The sequence below is a fragment of the Periplaneta americana genome, chromosome 5 (assembly GCF_040183065.1).
Source record: "Periplaneta americana isolate PAMFEO1 chromosome 5, P.americana_PAMFEO1_priV1, whole genome shotgun sequence".
In the NCBI taxonomy this organism is placed as follows: domain Eukaryota; kingdom Metazoa; phylum Arthropoda; class Insecta; order Blattodea; family Blattidae; genus Periplaneta; species Periplaneta americana.
This window is the reverse complement of record NC_091121.1, coordinates 16984974-17006446: the sequence shown is the minus strand read 5'-3', so window position 1 is coordinate 17006446 and position 21473 is coordinate 16984974. Positions and strand designations below refer to the sequence as shown.

The 21473-nt window shown below is 35.7% G+C and overlaps 1 protein-coding gene across 1 annotated transcript in view; it reads right to left on the bottom strand.

The window, feature by feature from the left end:
* The window catches only part of LOC138700573 (serine/threonine-protein kinase MARK1-like), a 185935-nt gene that overhangs the window by 16868 nt on the left and 147594 nt on the right, over window positions 1–21473 (bottom strand). The window contains exons 5-8 of the mRNA XM_069827155.1: window positions 20287–20444; window positions 12325–12476; window positions 8095–8468; window positions 2177–2253 (exon numbers count right to left, since the gene is read on the bottom strand). Coding sequence (XP_069683256.1) covers window positions 2177–2253; window positions 8095–8468; window positions 12325–12476; window positions 20287–20444 — 761 coding nt within the window. The remainder of the gene's footprint in view (window positions 1–2176; window positions 2254–8094; window positions 8469–12324; window positions 12477–20286; window positions 20445–21473) is intronic.

The window sequence follows — 21473 nt, the reverse complement described above, 5'->3', positions numbered from 1 at the left end:
TGCACGAAATAATGTACGATACACGAGCGGTATGTTTTCTTTCAATTCTCGGAAATTAAAAAAGCTCAACTACGTTTCGCTTTTTCAAACTTTTCCTAGAACATGAAAACTTCAACATACCGCTCTTGTAACGTATATTACTATTTCCCCTCAAGTCTCCCAAATAACACTCTACAGTAAATGCATTTCTGGATTTACCATACGTGCTACATGCCCTGGCCATCTCAAACGTCTGGATTTTTTGTAGGGGTTTCGTAACAATCTGAAGCTATTTCATACAGAATGACACCAAAGGAGAAATAATTCAAATAGACAAACAAAGAGCCAAAAATCCTAAATAATGAAACTCTGTTCATTACAATAAAAAAAATGTACAGTCTGCATGTGAAATTCAAAACCTGTAGGACACTCCTAGAGGATGGAACTTGTGCAAGCAAGCTGAAGGGTTAGGAATGTTCTTAGTATTATTCAGATTAGTCTGCGTTTGATTTTTTCACGACAATTTTTCAAGTATGATGGAAAACTGCTCGACCGACATGTTATTGAATGGTGAACTTCCTATATACTGTCACTTTCAATTAGAACGTTTTATAGCCTATAACTTCTTTTTTTTTATAATCAGTAGAAAATAAATATTTTGCCGAGTTTGGAAACAATCTGCCTTAGATTAACTTCAAGGATTTTAGACACGTAAGATATAATTGAATACACATAAATCGATCAAATACCCACTTAGCTTATGAATAATATTCACTTACAACCATCCCTGTGACATCCCACTAGTTTTTCACTATTATTCATTACGAATGCAATGTAGATCCATTAAGTGTGGTGCATTCTGGATAATTTCTGAGGAACTAAGAGATCTACGCTTCTCGGGACTAGAGACATCTATGAGCCAAGCTCAGAGTCGGGGCGAATAATAGAAAGTTGGCCTTGGCATTGCAAAAAAAAAAAAAAAAGAAAAGTCAGAAAAGTTGCGTCAGTTTCAAAATTGTAATTAATAATGAATTTTCTCACTCGATAACAAGTTTTAAATACCGTGAGGTTTAACGTTTTGAATTGTCATGAACGAAGCTCAATTTTTTTGTAATTTGTTATTTTACGACGCTTTATCAACTGCTATCTAGCGTCTGAATGATCTGAAGATAATAATACCGGCGAAATGAGTCCAAGGTCCAGCGTCGAAAGTTACACAGTATTTGCTCTTGGTGGGTTGAGAGAAAACTCCGGAAAAAACCTCAACCAGGTAACTTGCTCCAACCAGGATTTGAACCCGGGATACTCGTTTCACGGTCAAGCATGCTGTTACTCCGCAACGGTGGACTACTTAAGTATTAAATAAATTCTACAGCATATGAAGGACAATAAGAATACTAAAGCAAGAAAATGAAAAACACGAAGTAGAATAGTACATTATGCAACGAGCCTATAATGGTAGTCATAATTTTCATACGAGCGTCTTAATTACCATTATAGGCAAGTTTCATACGACTTTTTATGCCTGACCATATTTCTAACTTGAAATTATTCATAAGTATTCATGTTATTGTTATTTAAGTGAGGAGCGGAACTGACCTACCTCTTAATTTCCGAGAAACAGATGTCGACGACCTTAATATAATCTAGAGAGTAAAAGAAACATTAATCTTGATATAACCTTGAAATTGAATTATACATTGAAAAACGAGATGGCAAATTGAAGTTATTTGAATATTATTTACAATTAACGCTAATTATTATAGTAACAGAACTGACTTTATTTCAAATACAGGCTATTTATTGTGCAATTGGTGAAATCGATACTTGCGCTTTCATGTGGTGCTTTCTGATTGGCGGAACACTTGAACTTTAATGAATAGGTGTACTTTAATGAGGTCCATTAAAGGGCTGCTACCAGGTGTATAATTACTACATTTCGGCACGGTCGAGCATAAATTTATATTGAGTAATATTAGTTCCTACATTGATGTACTGGCTGTAAAAACTGGACGATTAATCATCAAACATAAAAATGAAATAGCAGAAGAAGAAATAACATTTTTCTGATTACTTCCTATACTTGATATACTTAAGCATATATTTATTTATACCAGTATATTATATTAAAAATGGAGAACTGTATTTCATCCGAAAGTATACACAGACTATCAATTTCATGACATAAGGCACTTACCTACGCCGTGAATGTTGAGATGATCGCCGCGAGAGTGTGTTGAGCTGGATGGGGCGGAGTCCCTACGAACAGGCTCCCTGCAAAGAGCACCACGCCATGATAAGCAAGTTCCGCATTCCCAGTTTCCCTAATGTGCTCTAGAATTTTATGTATTTTTAAAAATACTTCGTGGGTGCTTTCAGCAGAACCAGACTGGCAGGTTCTTTGACTTAGACTTTTGTACTTTTTTAATATGCCACTAGCCGTACCCGTGCGCTCCGCTGCACCCGTTAGAAATAAATATAAAGTAATTACATAATTAAAATAGGACATTTGATCAAGGGAACATTCGTGTTTTATAGAAGGATAAATCGTTTAATATGTTACTTAATTTAAATTGTATTTAAATAATTAAAATGCGATCATATTGGTCCAGAGACCACTCATTTGGTGCAATGACAATTCCTTTAACATGTTTCTTAATTTTTATTACATGCATCCATACTTTAATGAAGACTGACATATCATTTAGATTTAATGTGTATACTTCATTTTACTTGCTATACGCTTCCATTGAATTATGATAATAACTTAATTTTAACCCTTGTTTTCTACGTATTCAGTAAATGGCGCTTGGGCCACTATGGTTCTGAACCCTTCAAATAACTTTAACTTAAATTATATTATATTATATTATATTATATTATATTATATTATATTATATTATATAAAAATGGGTTGATAACGGATGTACGGATAAGTAAGTTTTTAATTTGTTATGGGGGCTCTTGAATCTCAGGAGGAACAAATTTTATTTTACAACAGCGCAACATAATCTGCTTGGCTCATTACCCAAATTTTTTGCATTGCATTTAATGCATATGTATTTTATGTATTTTAACACGATTCAATTGAGCATAGTTAAAATTTCGATTACAAAATAATGGAATGCTAAGCTAACATATTATTACTGCATGCTAAATCAATACACTCTCGTTGTTCGTTAATTCTCTGAGATAAACATTATTTTAAGAAATACAGGAAACGAATACACACAATAGCCTATCAAGTTGTTTGTGCATAAGAAGCTATTTTGATCTTGCCTGTCCTCAATTCACTCAGAAGTTACTGTAATAACATTATAGCATTATGTCCATATAGAGAAACTACACTTTCCAATGGTGAAATAATAATTAATTACACAAATCGGTTAATTTAGCTTCCGACATTACTTCATACAAACACAGAAACATTCTCTGTAGGCTATGATTCATAGCTTTCGATCGTTGTTGACCAAGGCCCCTTATAGACGAATTCATTTGTTTATTTCATTACACCGCCTTAGATGACAGTTATTTTAATTTTGAAACTCATTTGTCTCATTAAATATCAGTCCTATCAAAATTTTTCAGAGAATAAAACTTATCGAAAATGATTTTAAAGAACTTTTTGTTATGTAACATTTTTCACAAAAATCAATAATAAGCGAGATATTTCGATTTATTTAATTCAGACCCCCTTATAACCCCCCCTTTTAAATAATGTATTTTGAATGCCATATAGCCTAAAATCTAAGTTACAACGAACTTAATTTATATTCCAATTTTCATCGAAATCTGTTCAGCCATTATCGCGTGAAAAGGTAACAAACAGACAGACAGACAGACAATACAAACAAAAGTGTAAAAAAGCGATTTTCGGTTTCAGGGTGGTTAATTATATATGTTAGGACAAATTATTTTTGGAAAATCGAAAATTACCAGAAAAATTTCGGCTACAGATTTATTATTAGTATAGATGATTACTTTCAGTACACCATTATGCTGAAGGCATTGTATCAGTGCTGTATAAATATACCAATGAACCATTTCACAATTTAATATCAATTACCAAATTCAGTTCCTCACATTACACTTTCCGGACACTTTGATAATATTAAGTATTAATTGAAGCCAATTATTTTACACCAGCGCTAAGTAACTATAGACTTCGGAGTTTTAAGCTCGTTTAGCGTAGGCTGAAACATACATTGTTAGGCACCTAGTTTTGGGCAATATGATCGCTCGAGAGTTTCGTGTTGCATACATTTAGGGATTTTTATATAAAAGTGTTGCAATCTATCCTATTCGAGCCTAAAACTCCGAGGTCTAGCAATTACACATCGAAATACTTGGAGAAATAGCCAGGGGTGGATCTCCTCTTTAAAAAAAAGAGAGAGAGACCTGAAGGCTCCTGTTCGAGGAAGAAGATACGCAGTACGTTCACGGTTCTCTTCACATTTATAGAATCATCATATTTCCGTACTATAGCATTTTAGTCGAAACAGTAACTTATCTGAAGGCTAGCATAACAGATTTCAGGTTGTAAGGCATTACCGCCCAGGTTTCTTCGGATTTTTAAAGAACAGGTAGATATGGAAACTATGCTCCACCGTATATAACTTGGTCAGAAAATTGGAAAATTGAGAAATCGCCAACGAGATATTCTTAAGCAACGATTACGTAACATTGTGCTAAAGTATGAAGACTATTATTGTAATATTTTGAATTATTTACGAGCAATTGGTTACAATTTGTAAATTATTTGTTATTATTATTATTTATTATTATTAATACATAGGAGAAACAAAGATTAGGAAAAACTAATTGGGAATGCAGAATTTTGGAAACATAATTTGTTGGGAAATCAAACATAGAAACTGAAATGCATTTAAAACAATTGATCGGGGAAACTGTACCCCTCCCGAAGGCATTGACCATTGCAACTGTTCGAGTGGTTAAGCCGCAGGGTCGTCCAGACTGGGAAGTCACGTGATAGTTACTTAGGGGACCCTCTTCTTTAAATTATTTTAAACAGTTTTATATTAGGTAGACTACCAATTCAGTACTGCAAATATTTTCAAGAAAGAGCCTAACAGCCCAGCCACTACCCTTTACAGAGGGGCTAGTAGAAACTGGTGAGGAAATCAGGATGCTACACAACCACTCGAACGGACAGTACATTAGTAATAATTACCTATTGTATTTAAAAATATATTTTTTTCATCAATTGAAATAAAAATTTCTGTAGCAATAAAATTATGTGTATTCATTTGTTCACACCTCCGTCATATTAACAGCAAATGCATGTAAATTACGTAGCGTATAAGAAGGATAAGAAGTTAAAACTAGACCAATGTGTGGAAACTCGAAATGTACTGTAAAGAAAGGTAAAGATAAAACAAATAAATCCATAAATAAATAAATAATTCAACTGACTCAAATTCTGGGAAAAAAATTAAGGATTCATTGAAATGTTGTTGTTGTTTTCTAATGCCAGGTGTTTGACAATAAAGTCATTTGACCTCTTGCACTCCAATATTTTTCAAAGATGTTATCATGGCCAGCCACTGAAGCACAGATTTTGAGGTGTTCCGAATCCATTTCTTGGTTTGAGTTGCACAATGGGCAGTTAGGGGACTGATACATTCCAATGAAATTGGTATACATTGAAATGTATACCTACTAATAGAAAGTTGAAACTATACTTTTTGGTAGAGCGTGGTTCAGTTTTGGATCAAAAGAATGTAAGAACACCTCGAGCTTGCAGAAGAAGTTCTTGAAGTTTTCTACAGCATTTGCAAACTCGTATTTATGCAAAATAAGTTTCTAGTCTACGACTTGCATAAGAAAAAAAAGGTGAGAAATCTCCTTGATATTGAAAATGATATCAGTGTGTGTGTGTGTATTGAATACAGAGTTCAGATTTGAGATACAGTGAAACTTCCCAATAGCGGACACCGCCGGGGAAAAATTTAATGTCCGTTATTGAGAAGTGTCCACTATTTAGAAAATAGTTACTATGTATAGAGTACATTTAAATTTTTTCATACATATTCAACAATATATTTTACAGTATAGTAGAAAGTTTACAGTATTCATCCAGAGAGAAATTGTACCAGGAAATGTTTTGTAAATGAAATAAACATCAGTCACTGTACCACTTCACCTTACACAAAGAAATCTAGAATTGCATTCTCAGTGTATGATTTTAAAATAACATCCTTGTTTTTCAAAATTTCACTAACCTGAGTTTTTCCCATATTAAACTTTGTGGCCAGCTCACGAACACTTAATTTCTCCTTCTCACTATGCTTTACAATATCCACTTTCTCTTTTAGTGACAAACGTTTACGTTTGTGTGGCATTCTTAATGTGACTACTTCTGAACACTCAACTTAACAAACTAAGAAAGTACGGACTGCTCAAGTAAAGTATCACAACTATAGTCGCGACGCTGTTATTCCCGGCGTGAATCCTCCTCTTTGCTTACGTCTTAGGAAGTGAAGACTCTATGAAGTCTAGGTATGTAGTATCGTTCGCCATTTTTGTTCTTTCGTTGCCGAAGTAACAGACGAGGGATCTATTTGCCGCACCGTTAAACATTATCATGTCGTAGCTTCTATGATAATAAATCAAACACACTGTAATTGAGCAAATAATTGAGCGGCAAATAACGTCCTCGTATGCTTTCTGCGAACCCAACGAAAGAGCCAAAATGGCGGGCGATTATATTAAGTATTTATCGAGCCTTAGGAAATGCATCAGCGAAACACAAGACGCACACGTTTAAATATAGCCGACCGGCAACGTGACTGGCTGCCGGAAATTAGAGCGACGGGACTATAACAACTGTGCTGCTTACCTTCAATAAAGTACAAGAACGTTCAAATGCACGATAATGATTGTTGCAAAGAATTCCGTTAGAATTCCGTTTAATTTACAACCGTCTCTTTCTTTTTTTTCTTTCACGCTGTCCGTTATTTGGAAGTTTTAATTGTTGTTGGGAGATACATTTCAGTGTCCGCTATTTGGAAGAATTTTATCATAAGGGCCAATGTTATTTTGCAGGGGAATTTTAAAATGTCCGCTATTGAGAGGAGTCTGCTATTGGGAAGTTTCCGTTAAAGAAAGTTTCACTGTAGTACCGTCTCAAAAACAGGCACCCATCTACAGCATTGTTTCTCTTACTTTATAAGTACTGAAATATTCTCTTATTTTTATCACAAAGGCATATTGGTTCCGTTAAGTTCAATGTTATTTGAAAAATGAGTTCTATTCAGTCAATACTTAACAAACACAATAAAACTTGTTATAACAACATTTAAACAGATTTAAAAACAAACGTTTTCGCCAATTTTGATTGCCATCTTCTGGTCGTGTAGGTCGAATGGAACATGTTATAAAAAGTGAACACTTGGTATATGACGCTAAAAACCAAAGTTACAACTGTAATATCACTTAAGAACAGAGAATAGAACATAGCAAAAAGCCACCACTATGTGTGTAGAATCACTGTGTTGAAAGAGGCGTATGTGAACCAAGGAAACAGCAAAACTCTTCTGTTATTGCAGATACAATTTTCAAGATAGATTTGAAGATGCTACGAACAGGTCGGTCGTGTGGCCGTTATGGAAAGCAGGAAAAATAAAAAAAATGGAAGAACGTCTTGAAATCCATGAGGACGGAACCACTTAATGTAAAGATCAGTCGTGTCACCGTCCTCATGGATTTCAAGACGTTCATCCATTTTTTTATTTTTCCTGCTCTCCATAAAGGCCACACGACCGACCTGTTCGTAGCATCTTCAAATCTATCTTGAAAATTGTATCTGCAATAACAGAAGAGTTTTGCTGTTTCCTTGGTGATATTACAGTTGTAACTTTGGTTTTTAACGTCATATACTAAGTGTTCACTTTTTATAACATGTTCCATTCGACCTACACGACCTGAAGATGCCAATCAAAATTGGCGAAAACGTTTGTTTTTAAATCTGTTAAGTATTGACTGAATAGAACTCATTTTTCAATCTTATTTTTATGTTCATGTTGTTTATTGTCATCTTTACAAAAGAACATAAGACGTTTTCGTTTTATTTTGTAAATCACCTCAACCACTGACCTAGTAGTCCAGGAGCGGTGCTCCATCGACGCTACCGTCCTCTGGTTCAAGTGCTGTGCAGTCACTCCGTGGGATCCGACGACGCGGAGGCGACTAGGTGGCGCAGAGGGCTTGGCGTGATCGCTCCACACCAGGCGCAAGGCATGTGCCGTGGAGGAGCGCTGCCCCGTCGGGGGGGTGCATGCCGAGGTGCTGGGACGCACGAGCGTCTTGGCAGCGGCCCAGCTGCGGCCTTCGAGCTCCTGGTTGACGACGCGCTGCATGTGCGCCAGGATGTTGAACATGCCGCCCACCTTTCCGTAACGGTTCATCCTGAGCTGCTGCTCCAATCCGCCTCTCTCCGCACCCAGGAAGACGGCGATGCGCTTCAAGATCTGTCGAGGAAGAAATGAGCAACGCATGCTGTGGAAACGCGAGTACAGTGAAATCTCTCATTTACGGACATCGAAAGGACATAACAATCTGTCCGCATCTGGGAGGCTCCCCAATCAAACAGTAAATCTATAAAAGGTAAAGGTAAAGGTATCCCCGTAACATGCCATGAAGGCACTTGGGGGGGCATTGAGGTAGAGCCCCATGCTTTCCATGACCTCGGCACTAGAATGAGGTGGTGTGGTCGGCACCACGCTCTGACCGCCTTTTACCCCCGGGAAGGACCCGGTACTCAATTTTATAGGAGGCTGAGTGAACCTCGGGGCCGTTCTGAAAGTTTCGCAACGATAAAAAATCCTGTCCCCACCTGGGATCGAACCCCGGACCTTTCAGTCCGTAGCCAGCTGCTCTACCAACTGAGCTACCCGACCGCCAACAGTAAATCTATACTAATAATAAATCTGTAGCCGAAATTTTTCTGGTAATTTTCGATTTTCCAAAAATAATTGGTCCTAACATATATAATTAACCACCCTGAAACCGAAAATCGCTTTTTTGAAATTTTTGTTTGTATGTCTGTCTGTCTGTCTGTATGTATATGTTCGTTACCTTTTCACGCGATAATGGCTGAACCGATTTCGATGAAAATTGGAATATAAATTACGTTCGTTGTAACTTAGATTATAGGCTATATGGCATTCAAAATACGTTATTTAAAAGGGGGGTTATAAGGGGGCCCGAATTAAATAAATCGAAATATCTCGCTTATTATTGATTTTTGTGAAATATGTTACATGACAAGAGTTTCTTTGAAAATGATTTCTTGATAGGACTGATATTTAATGAGATAAATGAGTTTTAAAATTAAAATAACTGCCATCTAAGGCGGTTTATTGAAATAAAAAACAAATGACTTCGTCTATAAGGGGCCTTGGACAGAACAATCGAAAGCTATGAAACATAGCCTACAGACAATGTTTCTGTGTTTGTATGAAGTAATATCAGAAGCTAAATTAACCGATTTGTATAATTAATTATTATTTCATCATTGGAAAGTGTAGTTTCTCTGGATGGACATAATGCTATAATGTTATTACAGTAACTTCTGACTGAATCGAGGACAGGTAAGATTAAAATAGCTTCTTATGCACAGAAAACTTGATAGGTTATTCTGTATATTCATTTCCTGTATTTCTTATAATAATGTTTATGAACATATTCATTTTTATCTCACAGAATTAACGAACAACGAGAGTGTATTGATTTAGTATGCAGTAATAGTACGTTAGCTTAGCAATCCATTATTTTATAATTCAAATTTTAACTATGCTCAATTGAATCGTGTTAAAATACATAAAATACATATGCAATAAATGCAATGCAAAAAAATAGGGTAATGAGCCAAGCAGATTATGTTGCGCTGTTGTAAAAGTTGTTCCTCCTGAGATTCAAGAGCTCCCACAACAAATTAAAAACTTTCTAATTCGAGTACATCCGTTATCAACACACTTTTTCATAATATAATATAATATAAACGTAATAATAAATCTGTAGCCAAAATGTTTCTGTTAATTTTCGCTTTTCCAAAAATAAATGGTAATAACAATTAAGAAACATGTTAAAGGAATTGTCATTGCACCAAATGAGTGGTCTCCGGATCAAAATGATCGCATTTTAATATTTTAAATACAATTTAAATTAAGTAACATATTAAAGGATTTATCCTTCTTTCAAACACGAATGTTCCCTGGATCAAATGTCCTATTTTAATTATGTAATTAGTTTATATTTATTTCTAACGGGTGCAGCGGAGCGCAGGGGTACGGCTAGTTTATAATATGCATTATGTATCCCTTCACGCTTTAAATGAAACGTATTACTGTAGTTTAATTATAAATACAGTATACAGTACTACACTAAATTCTTTTGGACTTTGAACTACAGTAGATAAGACCAAAAAAAACGAAAATACAGTACTGTGCCATGCAATTTTATTCTAGGTCTACAGTTATGCAGCACTGTAATTTACAGTTTTCAACTTAACCTTTGCGTTCAGGTGCCATGTCTTTCGAAACAGAACAACTGATTGAAATGAAGAGAATAATTTTATTCTACTATCATATGTCGAATACAATTTCACGATCGCGGAAACCTTGGACCCATCAGACAGGTTAAATTTACGACTTTGCTTATCCACCCGCTTCCAGCTAACAAGGGGTAGCCGGCTGGGCTAGTGGTAGCCTACGAGACCCTTATGTTATGTTTCATGTTAAGGAATTTCTGTACTAAATTTTCCATTTTTGTAACACATTATGTCTTCAAATCCAAGTTCTGTCCGCAGTTAGGAGGTAAGGCAAGCTTTGGGACTGTGAAACAGCTGTCCGTGTCCGTGTCTGAGAGTGTCCGCAAGCGAGAGTTAAATTTATGATTATTTCTATATTATTTCAGTTGGGGCATAAAAATCTGTCCGTATATGAGGAGTGTCCGTATTTTGGGGGTGTCCGTAAGGAGAGGTTTCACTGTATTTTCATTCTGGGGAGGAGGAGAACTTACTAACTTAGACTAGTCTACAGCAGTGAATGAGACATCATTTGGAAGGTAAGAAGTATGTCCACACTTTTTCAACTTCACTTTCGGAAAAAAGTAAACTTATATTTGGAAAATCTCACTTTAATTTCGAGAAAAAACCAATTTTGGAAAACTGAAAATCATTTTCGGAAAAAATTATATCAATTTCGGAAAAAATTATATCAATTTCGGAAGAATTAAATACTTAAATAATACTGTTTATTTTACTCGTAATCTACGAGACTTATTTCTGTTCTTGTTGCAATCTTCACTGAAGCTATTTAATACCGTATTAATTCATTCTCCTCTGGATTGCAGTCAAATACTAATATACGAGTGATAATTTAAAGTTACGGTAACCTTATTATGACTCCAATGTGAAGGCTATGGATATTGAGGAATATTTTTCTTTCCTCTAATATCTTCATTAACTGAAGTCTGATTAATGTAACATCTTAATTTATTTGTTAACTCTGTAATTTCTGCAGTATAAATTAGTTTTCCGAATTTGAATTACTTTTTTCCGAAATTAACTTTACTATTTCCGAAATTGATCTGATATTTTTTGAATAATAGTTTATTTTTTCCTGAAATTGAAATTATTCTTTCGGAAACTGAAATTACTTTTTCCCAAAATTGAAATTACTTTTTTTTCCCCCTGAAAATGAAGTTGAAAAGGTGTAGGCCTACATTTAAAAAAACTGATGGAGGATGGTAAAGAAATTTTTGATAGAAAAAGAAGCATCTTCTGTGGACCTCAGGAAAACAAACTAAGATACTAGTGAAGTGCTTTGTGTGAAGTGACATTGTATGAGGAAGAAACATGGACATTACGACGAAGTGAAGAGAAACGACTAGCAGCATTCGAAGTGCGGATATGGAAAAGAATGGAGCGTGTGAAATGGACAGACAGAATAAGAAATGAAGCAGTGTTTCAAAGAGAAGGTGAAAAAAGAATGATGCTGAAACTGATGAATTGGAAGAAATAATGAACAGGAGAAAAGTTCGGGGCAGAAAAAGTTGTCAATGATAAACATTACATGATACATTAAGATATTTATATGGATAGTGTGCGAAGATAAAGAGGAAGGCAGACAATTGGAAAGGTTAAAAAATGCTGGGTTTGCAGTGAGAAACCTGCCCTTGGGCAGAAACTGTGAATGGATGAATGAATGAATGAATGAATGAATGAATGAATGAATGAATGAATGACTTCGCCGTGTCGTTTTCTGATGTCTTTGTATGAAAGAGCTCGTACAAATTATTTTAAACGAGTTTCTTGGAACCTACCGTGTTCTTCTCGGCCGCCGTAAGATTCTTGTACTCTTGGTTTTCTAAGACTCTCTGACGACCAGTGACCCAGGGGTGTATAACCATCTGCGCCAGGGTCATCCTCTTTTGGACGTTGGGCACGAGCAGATGGGAGATCAAGTTCCAGAAGTCTTAAAAAAATATAAAAAGTACCATGTGTCGACAGGATGGTTAGGTTAGTCCCGAACACCGACGTTCCTATGAATTCATATTTCTTATAAAAGAAAGGCTGTAGTTCAGTGATGTCAAAGAAAGAGCCCATGAACGACGTTAGATTTCTTCGCGTGCTTACGTAATGGAGTGGAATTCCGTAAACACAGAATCGAGCAAGACACAGGGGCGGCGGAAAAAGTGAAAATGATCTGGTGTCCAGATGTAATAATTCGTTACACCGTTTGCTAACCACTTCCACGACTGGAGTTCGATGATACTGGCGTAAAATACAAACAAATCACTTTACTGGGTACAGCAGGGAAGAAAAGTAGTTAATCCATTTACGTAAACTAGGAAATATCGCGATTTTGAGTTTAATAATTTTCATTTGGTTTTTGTTTAATCAAAATACAGCACTGCATTAACAATAAGTGTTTTTACTCACGAACTGAGCTATCCATGCGAATGTATTCATTATGCAGTGCATATTATACTGTCTACAGCACATTAGCTACAATATAGAGAATGAAATTAAATTGAAAAATAATCATAATATGGATATTTAAACACATTTTTGAAAATGGTGGCCGTTCATCTCGATACAGGCTTCAGTTCTAATGTGCATATTATCGCACGATAGACTATTGTATCTAATTCCAAATATTACCTGTTTTGTTCTCCGTACTAGTAATTCATATTGAAATAATTCTGTACCTACTCTATAAAAGAGTACCTTACGTACTGTAAATTCAATCTTCACTTCTGCCCGACCCGCACAGATAAAATGATTTAGACATGCTATCTACTGTCCTCCAAGTGGTTATGTCGCAGGATCGTAGAAAAGGGGAAAATCACGTGACAGTTAATTACTCAACAAGGCCCTTCTATTTAAGTTATTTTAAACGGTTGTATAATATTAAGTAGACGTCCAATTCCTAACAGAAATTATTGTTTTCAGAAAATATCTAAGACAGCCCAGCCACTAGTCCTTACAGAGGGGCGAGCAGAAGCAAGTGGGGGAAATTGGGATGCGACGTAGGAAAACGGACGACAGTACCTGTGCGAAAATATGATTCAATATTGAAAGCTCTTTCGTCACTGGAAAACGCGAACATATTTCTGAAACATACTATACTCACTAACTCACTGTGGTCTTGGTTCTGTGTGCAGGACAGGTGGAACGTCATTAGTAGAAGGGGTGGGAGTGAAGTACATTAAAAAACTCAGGTACAATAAAAATTGAAGTAAAAATAAAATGATGTCCCTGTACATTTTTATTAAATTCAAATATCTGATAGCTGAATAATTTATATATGCTTTACAGTAGTCAGCCAAGGTTAGTTTTGTAGACTATTATAGCCTAATACTGCTTTAGTAACTTAAAAACAACATAACAGATACAATGATTTCTGAATATTCTTGGTTATTACAATTACTATCTTCTGTAATAGCGAAAATAGGGAAAATGAACATTGGAAAATGAAGTTTAACCAGAATAGTCAGCCAAAGTTAGTTTTGTAGACTATTATAGCCTAATACTGCTTTACTAGTAACTTAGCATATATTATTGTATATGCTGTAAATTGTATAGTAGTCTGTATAGCTCAACTGATGAATTGTTTATGATTATAAATTGAATTAATCTACTTGATATTAATTGCACAAATTTGTATAGCTTAATGAAAGTATGCTACTTTGTATTGTATATATTTGTATAGTTTTGGCCGATGAATTGTATATGCTTTAAATTGAATAGTAATCTATATAGCTCTATTGATAAATTGTTTGTGTTTGTAATTTGAAGTAGTTTGCATGATATGTATTATCAGTTTCTGTATATCACAATTGGTTGAATTGTTTATGCCTTAAATTTAATTAACTTACTTGTTTTGTATTATATATATAGCTCAACTGATGAATGATCGTTTGCGTTTGTAAATTTAATAATCTGATTGGCTATGTATTGTATAATTTTAGTACAGCCATCGATGTAGCTCAGTCGGCAGACTCGCTGATCCGGAGCTGCGTTCGGGCTTGGGTTGGATCCCTCTTTGGTCTTTGGTTTCTTCCGAGGTTTTCCACAGCCGTGGGACTGAAGCCGGATGGTCTATGGCGAGTCCTTGGCATCAACCCCTTTGATTTGATTACCCCCCTTTGATTTGATTACCTGGTTGGGTTTTTCCGAGGTTTTCCCCAACCAAAAGGCAAATGCCGGGTAATATTTTGGCGAATCCTCGGACCTCACCTCATCTCACTACATCTCGCCAAAATATTGTAAAAAATTGCACAAAATTGTAGAAAATTACTAAATTGTAAAACTATAAAATTTTGTAAAAATTGTAATTGTAATATTGTAAAATGTTGACTTGTTCCACATCTTAAAGCTTCATTGCTCATGTAAGATCTATGGAATAAAATAAATGAATGAAATGAATGAATATAATGATTTCTGAATATTCTTGGTTATTAGAATTATTATCTTTTCTAATGGCGAAAATAGGGAAAATTGACATTTCAAAATGAAGTTTCACCAGAATCGTTCCTACGATTTCTGTTCGATACCAGCCTTGTTACCGCATGCAGATCCGGGTATGGCAAATTCAAAAGGTAAATACTTTTGTGCGAGATCGTGCGTATTTGCTTGCTTTCCGCACAAAACCAATACGCGGTAAGTGTGAAATACCACATTCAGTATTCCCAACGTAACACACATAACAATTTCCCTATTCTTACCGCTTAAGCGTCATATTCATTTCACTGCTTTAGGCTTTTAACATATTATTTTTAGAGACGTTCAATATAGTAATAATTATAAATTGGAAACTTACCACTGCAATTTCACCTGAATTGCACTCTTAATTATTGTTTTTAAATATTTGCACAAATTAAGTAAACTCTACAATTCCACTAAAGTTACTGCATTCGTGATGCAAGTAACATTAAGGAAGCCGTGAAAAAATCAACAAGATTCCAGACTCATCACAGACTGGGGGAAAAAAAATACAGACGTATATCACGGCATGATGGAGTGTAGTAAACACAGAAAACATTTTAAAGCAACAATGTTGAAGATAGATATTTTTGTTTTGCAAATTTGCCGTCACTGAACAGAAACCAATATGGAGATTTCATTGCAACTAATTAGAAATTCCTCTTTCAGGTATGTAATAAACGATCTGCATAAAATAATGTACGATACACGAGCGGTATGTTTTCTTTCAATTCTCGGAAATTAAAAAAGCTCAACTACGTTTCGCTTTTTCAAACTTTTCCTCGAACATGAAAACTTCAACATACCGCTCTTGTAACGTATATTACTATTTAGAGCACCAAAAGACAAATTATTGCTTTTCAAGTGGAAGAGGGCTATAGGTATTAAGAAAATATAATAGTGTCCCTTATAAAAGTTATGTGTGATTCATATCTGGTCTAGTATATCACATGGGTGGTATAGATGGTTGCTGCCTTACATGTCTACACCTACTTGTAGTGTTTCATTAGTAAGATGGTTCTAGCAGGGAAATTTTCAAGTGACAACTTATGAGGGGATAATTTTTCCTTTATTGTTGTGATACTGTTGATCAAATCAGTGTTAATCCAGAAATCGGGTGTTGTGAAGATCATGTTCTTCATCTTGTCCCTAAGCTACATGAAGTTCCAATTCTTTTCGCCTCACCAAGGAAATGAGAAAGGATCTACAATCGTCAAAGGTTGCCAAAACATCGCGGAAATCGTCAAGAGTGAATAACTGCTGACTTCACGATTGTTGAGTAGTTCATATCTATGTTTTACAACATAACTGTATAATTACTAGAATTTTTTACATTCAAGTTAACTCCTTTTTACGGGAAAAGTAGGCCTAGTGTAAAATCCATATTGATTACATATTATGACCATAAAGTATAGATGGCATTTTATTGGTGTAACTGTATCAGCAACACTTGAAATTTGCATTTTCATGACAAACTCGAAATCAATTTTCGTGACTTCAGGATGCTTCATATTCAAGCTATATTCGGTATTAAATGACAAAAACTGCAGTGCTTGGAAAAAGTAACATAAGTCAGTTTTCACAAACCATCTTTGGCCTATACACTTATGTGTAGGACCTATACACTTATGTAGGACCTATACATAATTATGTAAGTTGTATTGTAAAATTAGGTATTTTATTTATGTTTTATTATTATTGTGTTAAATTGTATTGTGTATAAAATTGTGTATGTGTTGTAAAACTGTATTGTGTATTGTAAATTTTATTGTGTATTGCTTATCATTTTATTGTGTATTGTTTATATTGTATATACCACTGCCACCGGGTGCTTGCCCACTTGCAGTGTAAATAAATACATACATACATAATTTATTGACAACTTACACTGGTTTATATTGTGACAGCGACGTGAGATTCGAACTCACGACCAGCGTCCCGCAAGAGAGAAGATCGCGCGGAGCACTTTGGGATGGCGCGCGGCGGAGAGGGGAAAGGGCCAACGCGGCGAGAGAGTGGAGAGAGAGTGCGCGCGCATCTGGTGCTGGTAGAGAGGAGAGGGCTCTGGATTTTTCTGGAGTGCCATCTCTAGAGACGCGTGGAACTTTCGAGGCTACGTCGCTGTGGTTATAAATTAAGGTCGCGAAGGAACGACAGCAGTTTTTCAGTTATTCAGTCAGTGAGTAAGCCAGAGCAAGCAAGCCAGTCAAGCAAACCGGAGTTCGACTCGAGTGTGCGTCCGCATCTGCGTCAGCATCCGAAGGCCTGAGTTCGAGTGCAGTGGACCGCAGTTGGAGGGACCTGAGTTCGAGTGCAGTGGACCGCAGTTGGAGGGACCTGAGTTCGAGTACAGTGAACTGTCTCTGAAGGTCTGTGGTTCGAGATTATGTGAACTCGGGTGACTGAGCTAGAAGAGAACTGTGAACTGAAAACTGACAGTTCTGATTTGTAAATAGTGCTTTGTAAATATTAGTTAAGATTAACAGTTCATTGTTGTTCGTACTAGTCCAAGTAAATTGTCGTTGTCGTCGGTGAGTGCTATAACGAATACTGTGTTGAGTGAAAATCCAATTGTTGACGAGAGCGTTTAAGGCGAATTGTAGAAAGAAATTATTGTTGTGACGAATAAATTACATTGTTGTTACTAGTAAAATTCACAATATCGATTTGATTTTTTTCTGTATGAATTATTGTAATGGGAGGAATACCTATGTATTTTTTTTTCCAAGCGAACAGATGTTCCGTAAGTTGTCAATAAGTTATCAAAAAAGGTTTGTAGAAACTGACTTGTGTCACTTTTCCCGAGCACTACAGAAATAATACATGCTGATTCTATATCTAACACAAATCAAACAGTATGTATTACTGTAAAGGACACTGTTTTGTGTCGAATGGAATTGAAGACCTAACATTCTAAATGAGCTAACTGCCAATTTTTCAAATTTAATTTTATTAAATCTAATGAAGGAACATCCATATGAGAATACCATACTGAATCGTCTTTGTCGTAGCTCAACTGTAAGCGACTCATTCGTGTGCACGTTGTTGTAGATATTTCAACATGCGTTGCACAGTGTGTTTTCATCAATATCTCAGAAAGTTGTTTTTGGCACTTAGCACATGTAGAATCTTAGGTCCTCAATTGACGACGAAATGATATTTGACGAGATGAGGTCGAGCATTAGCCATAGTTTACTTCATATTCGCCTTATAGTTGGGAAAAATTCTGAGAGAAAATTCAACCAGGTAATCAGTCCAAACGGGAAATGAAATCGTGCCCAAGCACAGCCCCTGATCAGCAGGCAACACGCTAACGCGTGCGGTATAACATATGTAACTCTGGGCTTCTGCGGCCTACCGTAGAAGAGGGTAAAGTCGATCAAAATTTTGCAATTTTTTAATGATATTGAGGTTATGCAATGGGCCGAAGTTCCTCAGAAAATAGCATTTTGTCGTCATATCCTTCACTTATGAAGACACGTTACAAGAATTGAATTACAATCTATAAAAAAGCTGTTTTTTTTTATTTGACTTGTGATCGAAGTTACCTGCTTAAATAGGGTAAAGTCGATCACCATTGAATTTTTAGTTTAAGATCGATTTTAAAATATTGCGGAGTAAAGTCGATCACTGTTTATGTTTTTAAAAAACAAATTAAGTGTATTACATATATTTTATTTGTTATAAGGGGAGGTAAAAAACAATAATAATCTTCAATATATGCGTATAGTATTACATAGTATATCCTTTGTTACTGTGATCATACTATTCGATACAATTAGGCCTATAGGTCTCCACTGTACAATCGTGACTATGATTGCCAACTTATAAAACATAAAAACACACTTTAATACTTCACATACCAACAAACAAAGATTTAAGAATTCAAAATTTACATTGAAATACCACCCTTCAATTATAATCTAAAATGTAATTCAACATTGCTTAGGTTTATATCAGATGGTATTTGAAATCTTCCCCTCCTCATGTCACTTTAGAAACTACGTTGTTCCCATAGTCAGGTACAGAGGGATGTACAAAATATGTTCCTTTGGCAGTGCTTCTCTTACGCAAGAAATTCACCATAATTTCGTCTTCCTCTTTCCCCACTATCCCATCAATATAAGTTATACTATGACACTTTTGTGTTTATAAGTGTTAGTTGGAAGTACTTCGGTGAACAATTTATTCTTCCTGCTGGTCCTATCTGTTTCGAGTAGGTCGATGGCATGATCGATTTAACCCTACAAAGGTACAAGTTTTCTTAAAATAATAAGTTTAAATACTAGCATTTACGAACTGCAAAACTATTATTTCAAGATAAAATCTCAACGAAAAGTACTTACGTATACTTCCTATCTCCTGTCACTGCTGACTATAATTTAGAGTTTGTAAGACTTTGTTTTCATTTAATTACACAGTGTTCCCATTGTTGGCATTCGCAGGCTTTTTGTTGTCCCTCTCGCTTACATTTGCAATAAGTGAAAGTCTCAGGAATCTTCTATGCCACATCAATAAATTTAGAATGCAGTTATATTGTCAGACTCCAAAGCAGCTATTCTATCAATCGTCTCTAAACACACACCTTCATCTCAAACAGCAGAAATAACTAAAATGCTCTCTCAATTAATATCACTCAATAAAAGAATTGTATTCCAATGGATACCATCCCATTGTGGAATCCTGGGAAACGAGAATGCGGATGCTTTAGAAAAGAAGGGCAGCACTGCTACTTACAGACCTGTTACTAAATCTACGTATTACTCTGTGAAAAGATTTATTAAATCTACATACTTAGACTTCAACAAACAAAATTTGATAACACAATCCCAAGGGAAAAAATGGAACTCTCTGCATCAAAATCCACAGTTAATTCCCGATTTACCACGAAAATCGTCTGTAGCTGCATTTAGATTGGCAACAGGCCATGATTGTTTGGCCAAACACCTGCATAGAATTGGAATATATCAGTCCCCTAACTGCCCATTGTGCAACTCAAACCAAGTCATGGATTCGGAACACATCAAAATCTGTGCTTCATTGGCTGGTCATGATAATATCTTTGAAAAATACTGGAGTGCAAGAGGTCAAATGACTTTATTGTCAAACGCCTGGCATTAGAAAACAATAACAACATTTGCAATGTAAGGCAATGAAGTCAGCATAACAAAGTTTTAACAAGTAACTGAGAAAATATATAATTTTCAATAAAAATCGCAAATGATCGATTTTACACCCACTGATTGATTTTACCCAGTTCTACGGTACTGTCTTAGCTCGAAAAAACTATGGCCTACCTCCAGAAAACGGGCACAGCGTCTTCCTATGGTAGTGCGTAAGTCCACGGTTGATCTGTGTGAGGAGATGGCGTCGCCTCTCGGACGAGGACATTTCCCCGGTGCGGGGTGTGATGAAGGGCAGTCTCCCGACTACCATGCCGTACAGAACCACTCCCCTGCAACATACAAGACACCATAATCATACGCTGACGGTAAACACAACAGACAAGACCTCCAACTCCATGTATACTTTCGAGAAGCTACTGAAACGGATACATAATTACTGTATACCTATATACCAGCCTTGTTGCATATATGTTTCCTGTTTATCAAAAGAGACACTTTTTGTTTTCAGAAAAAAAAAACATTTGTACTCTAAAAATATACAGTAGTGGCAAAAAAAAAACCGGACCGACCCTTGTATAGTCGGACCATCGGATCTGTGCCCCCGTAAGATATGCGAACTGAACTCTAATTCCTTCTCAGCCTCGGTAATTCATTTTTATCCCTGCATTCCTATCTCTCGCTTTTCTATCTCTCTCCCTTTCTGTCCCCCACTACTCACAATTTTGGCCTTCTTGAGGGACAGTTTACAATATTTGGATTTGCAGTCCAGTGTTGTCAACTCAACATGAATACTGTAGCACGGAGTGGCGAAAGAAATATTATTAAGCAAGTACGTAATAGCATTTTGCGATGAAGAGAAACAAACAGGTCAATATCTGTTTCCTATCAATCAGGCAACGAAAAGAGCAACTGATATTACAGGTGAGGCTTATTTTATTTCAATTGATTATGTATTAAAATTACTTACTTAACTAATACTAATAATACAACATTTTATGTAATTTATATAGACAGGTCAGAACTCCTAATTAAGAAAATCAGGAGAGAGGGAGTCTGTGCAGGAGATGAAAAGCTAGAATCACCAGAGAAGAACAGATCAAGGGAACTTTTAATTATTGTAGATGATATGAACCGATGTATTTTAAGAAGAAAGATACAAGAATTTTATACTGTTCAGAAAGAAGTTTCAACATTGAAGAAATTACTGAAGCTTGCGAGAGAAGTAATAATTTCCAAGGTTGGAGAGAAAAATTACGGAAAGTGATTCGAGACATGGGATTTAAGTTTAAAAAATGTAGAAATACAGGATGTATTTTGATTTAAAGAAATAATAATGTATCATGGAGGACCAGTTATTT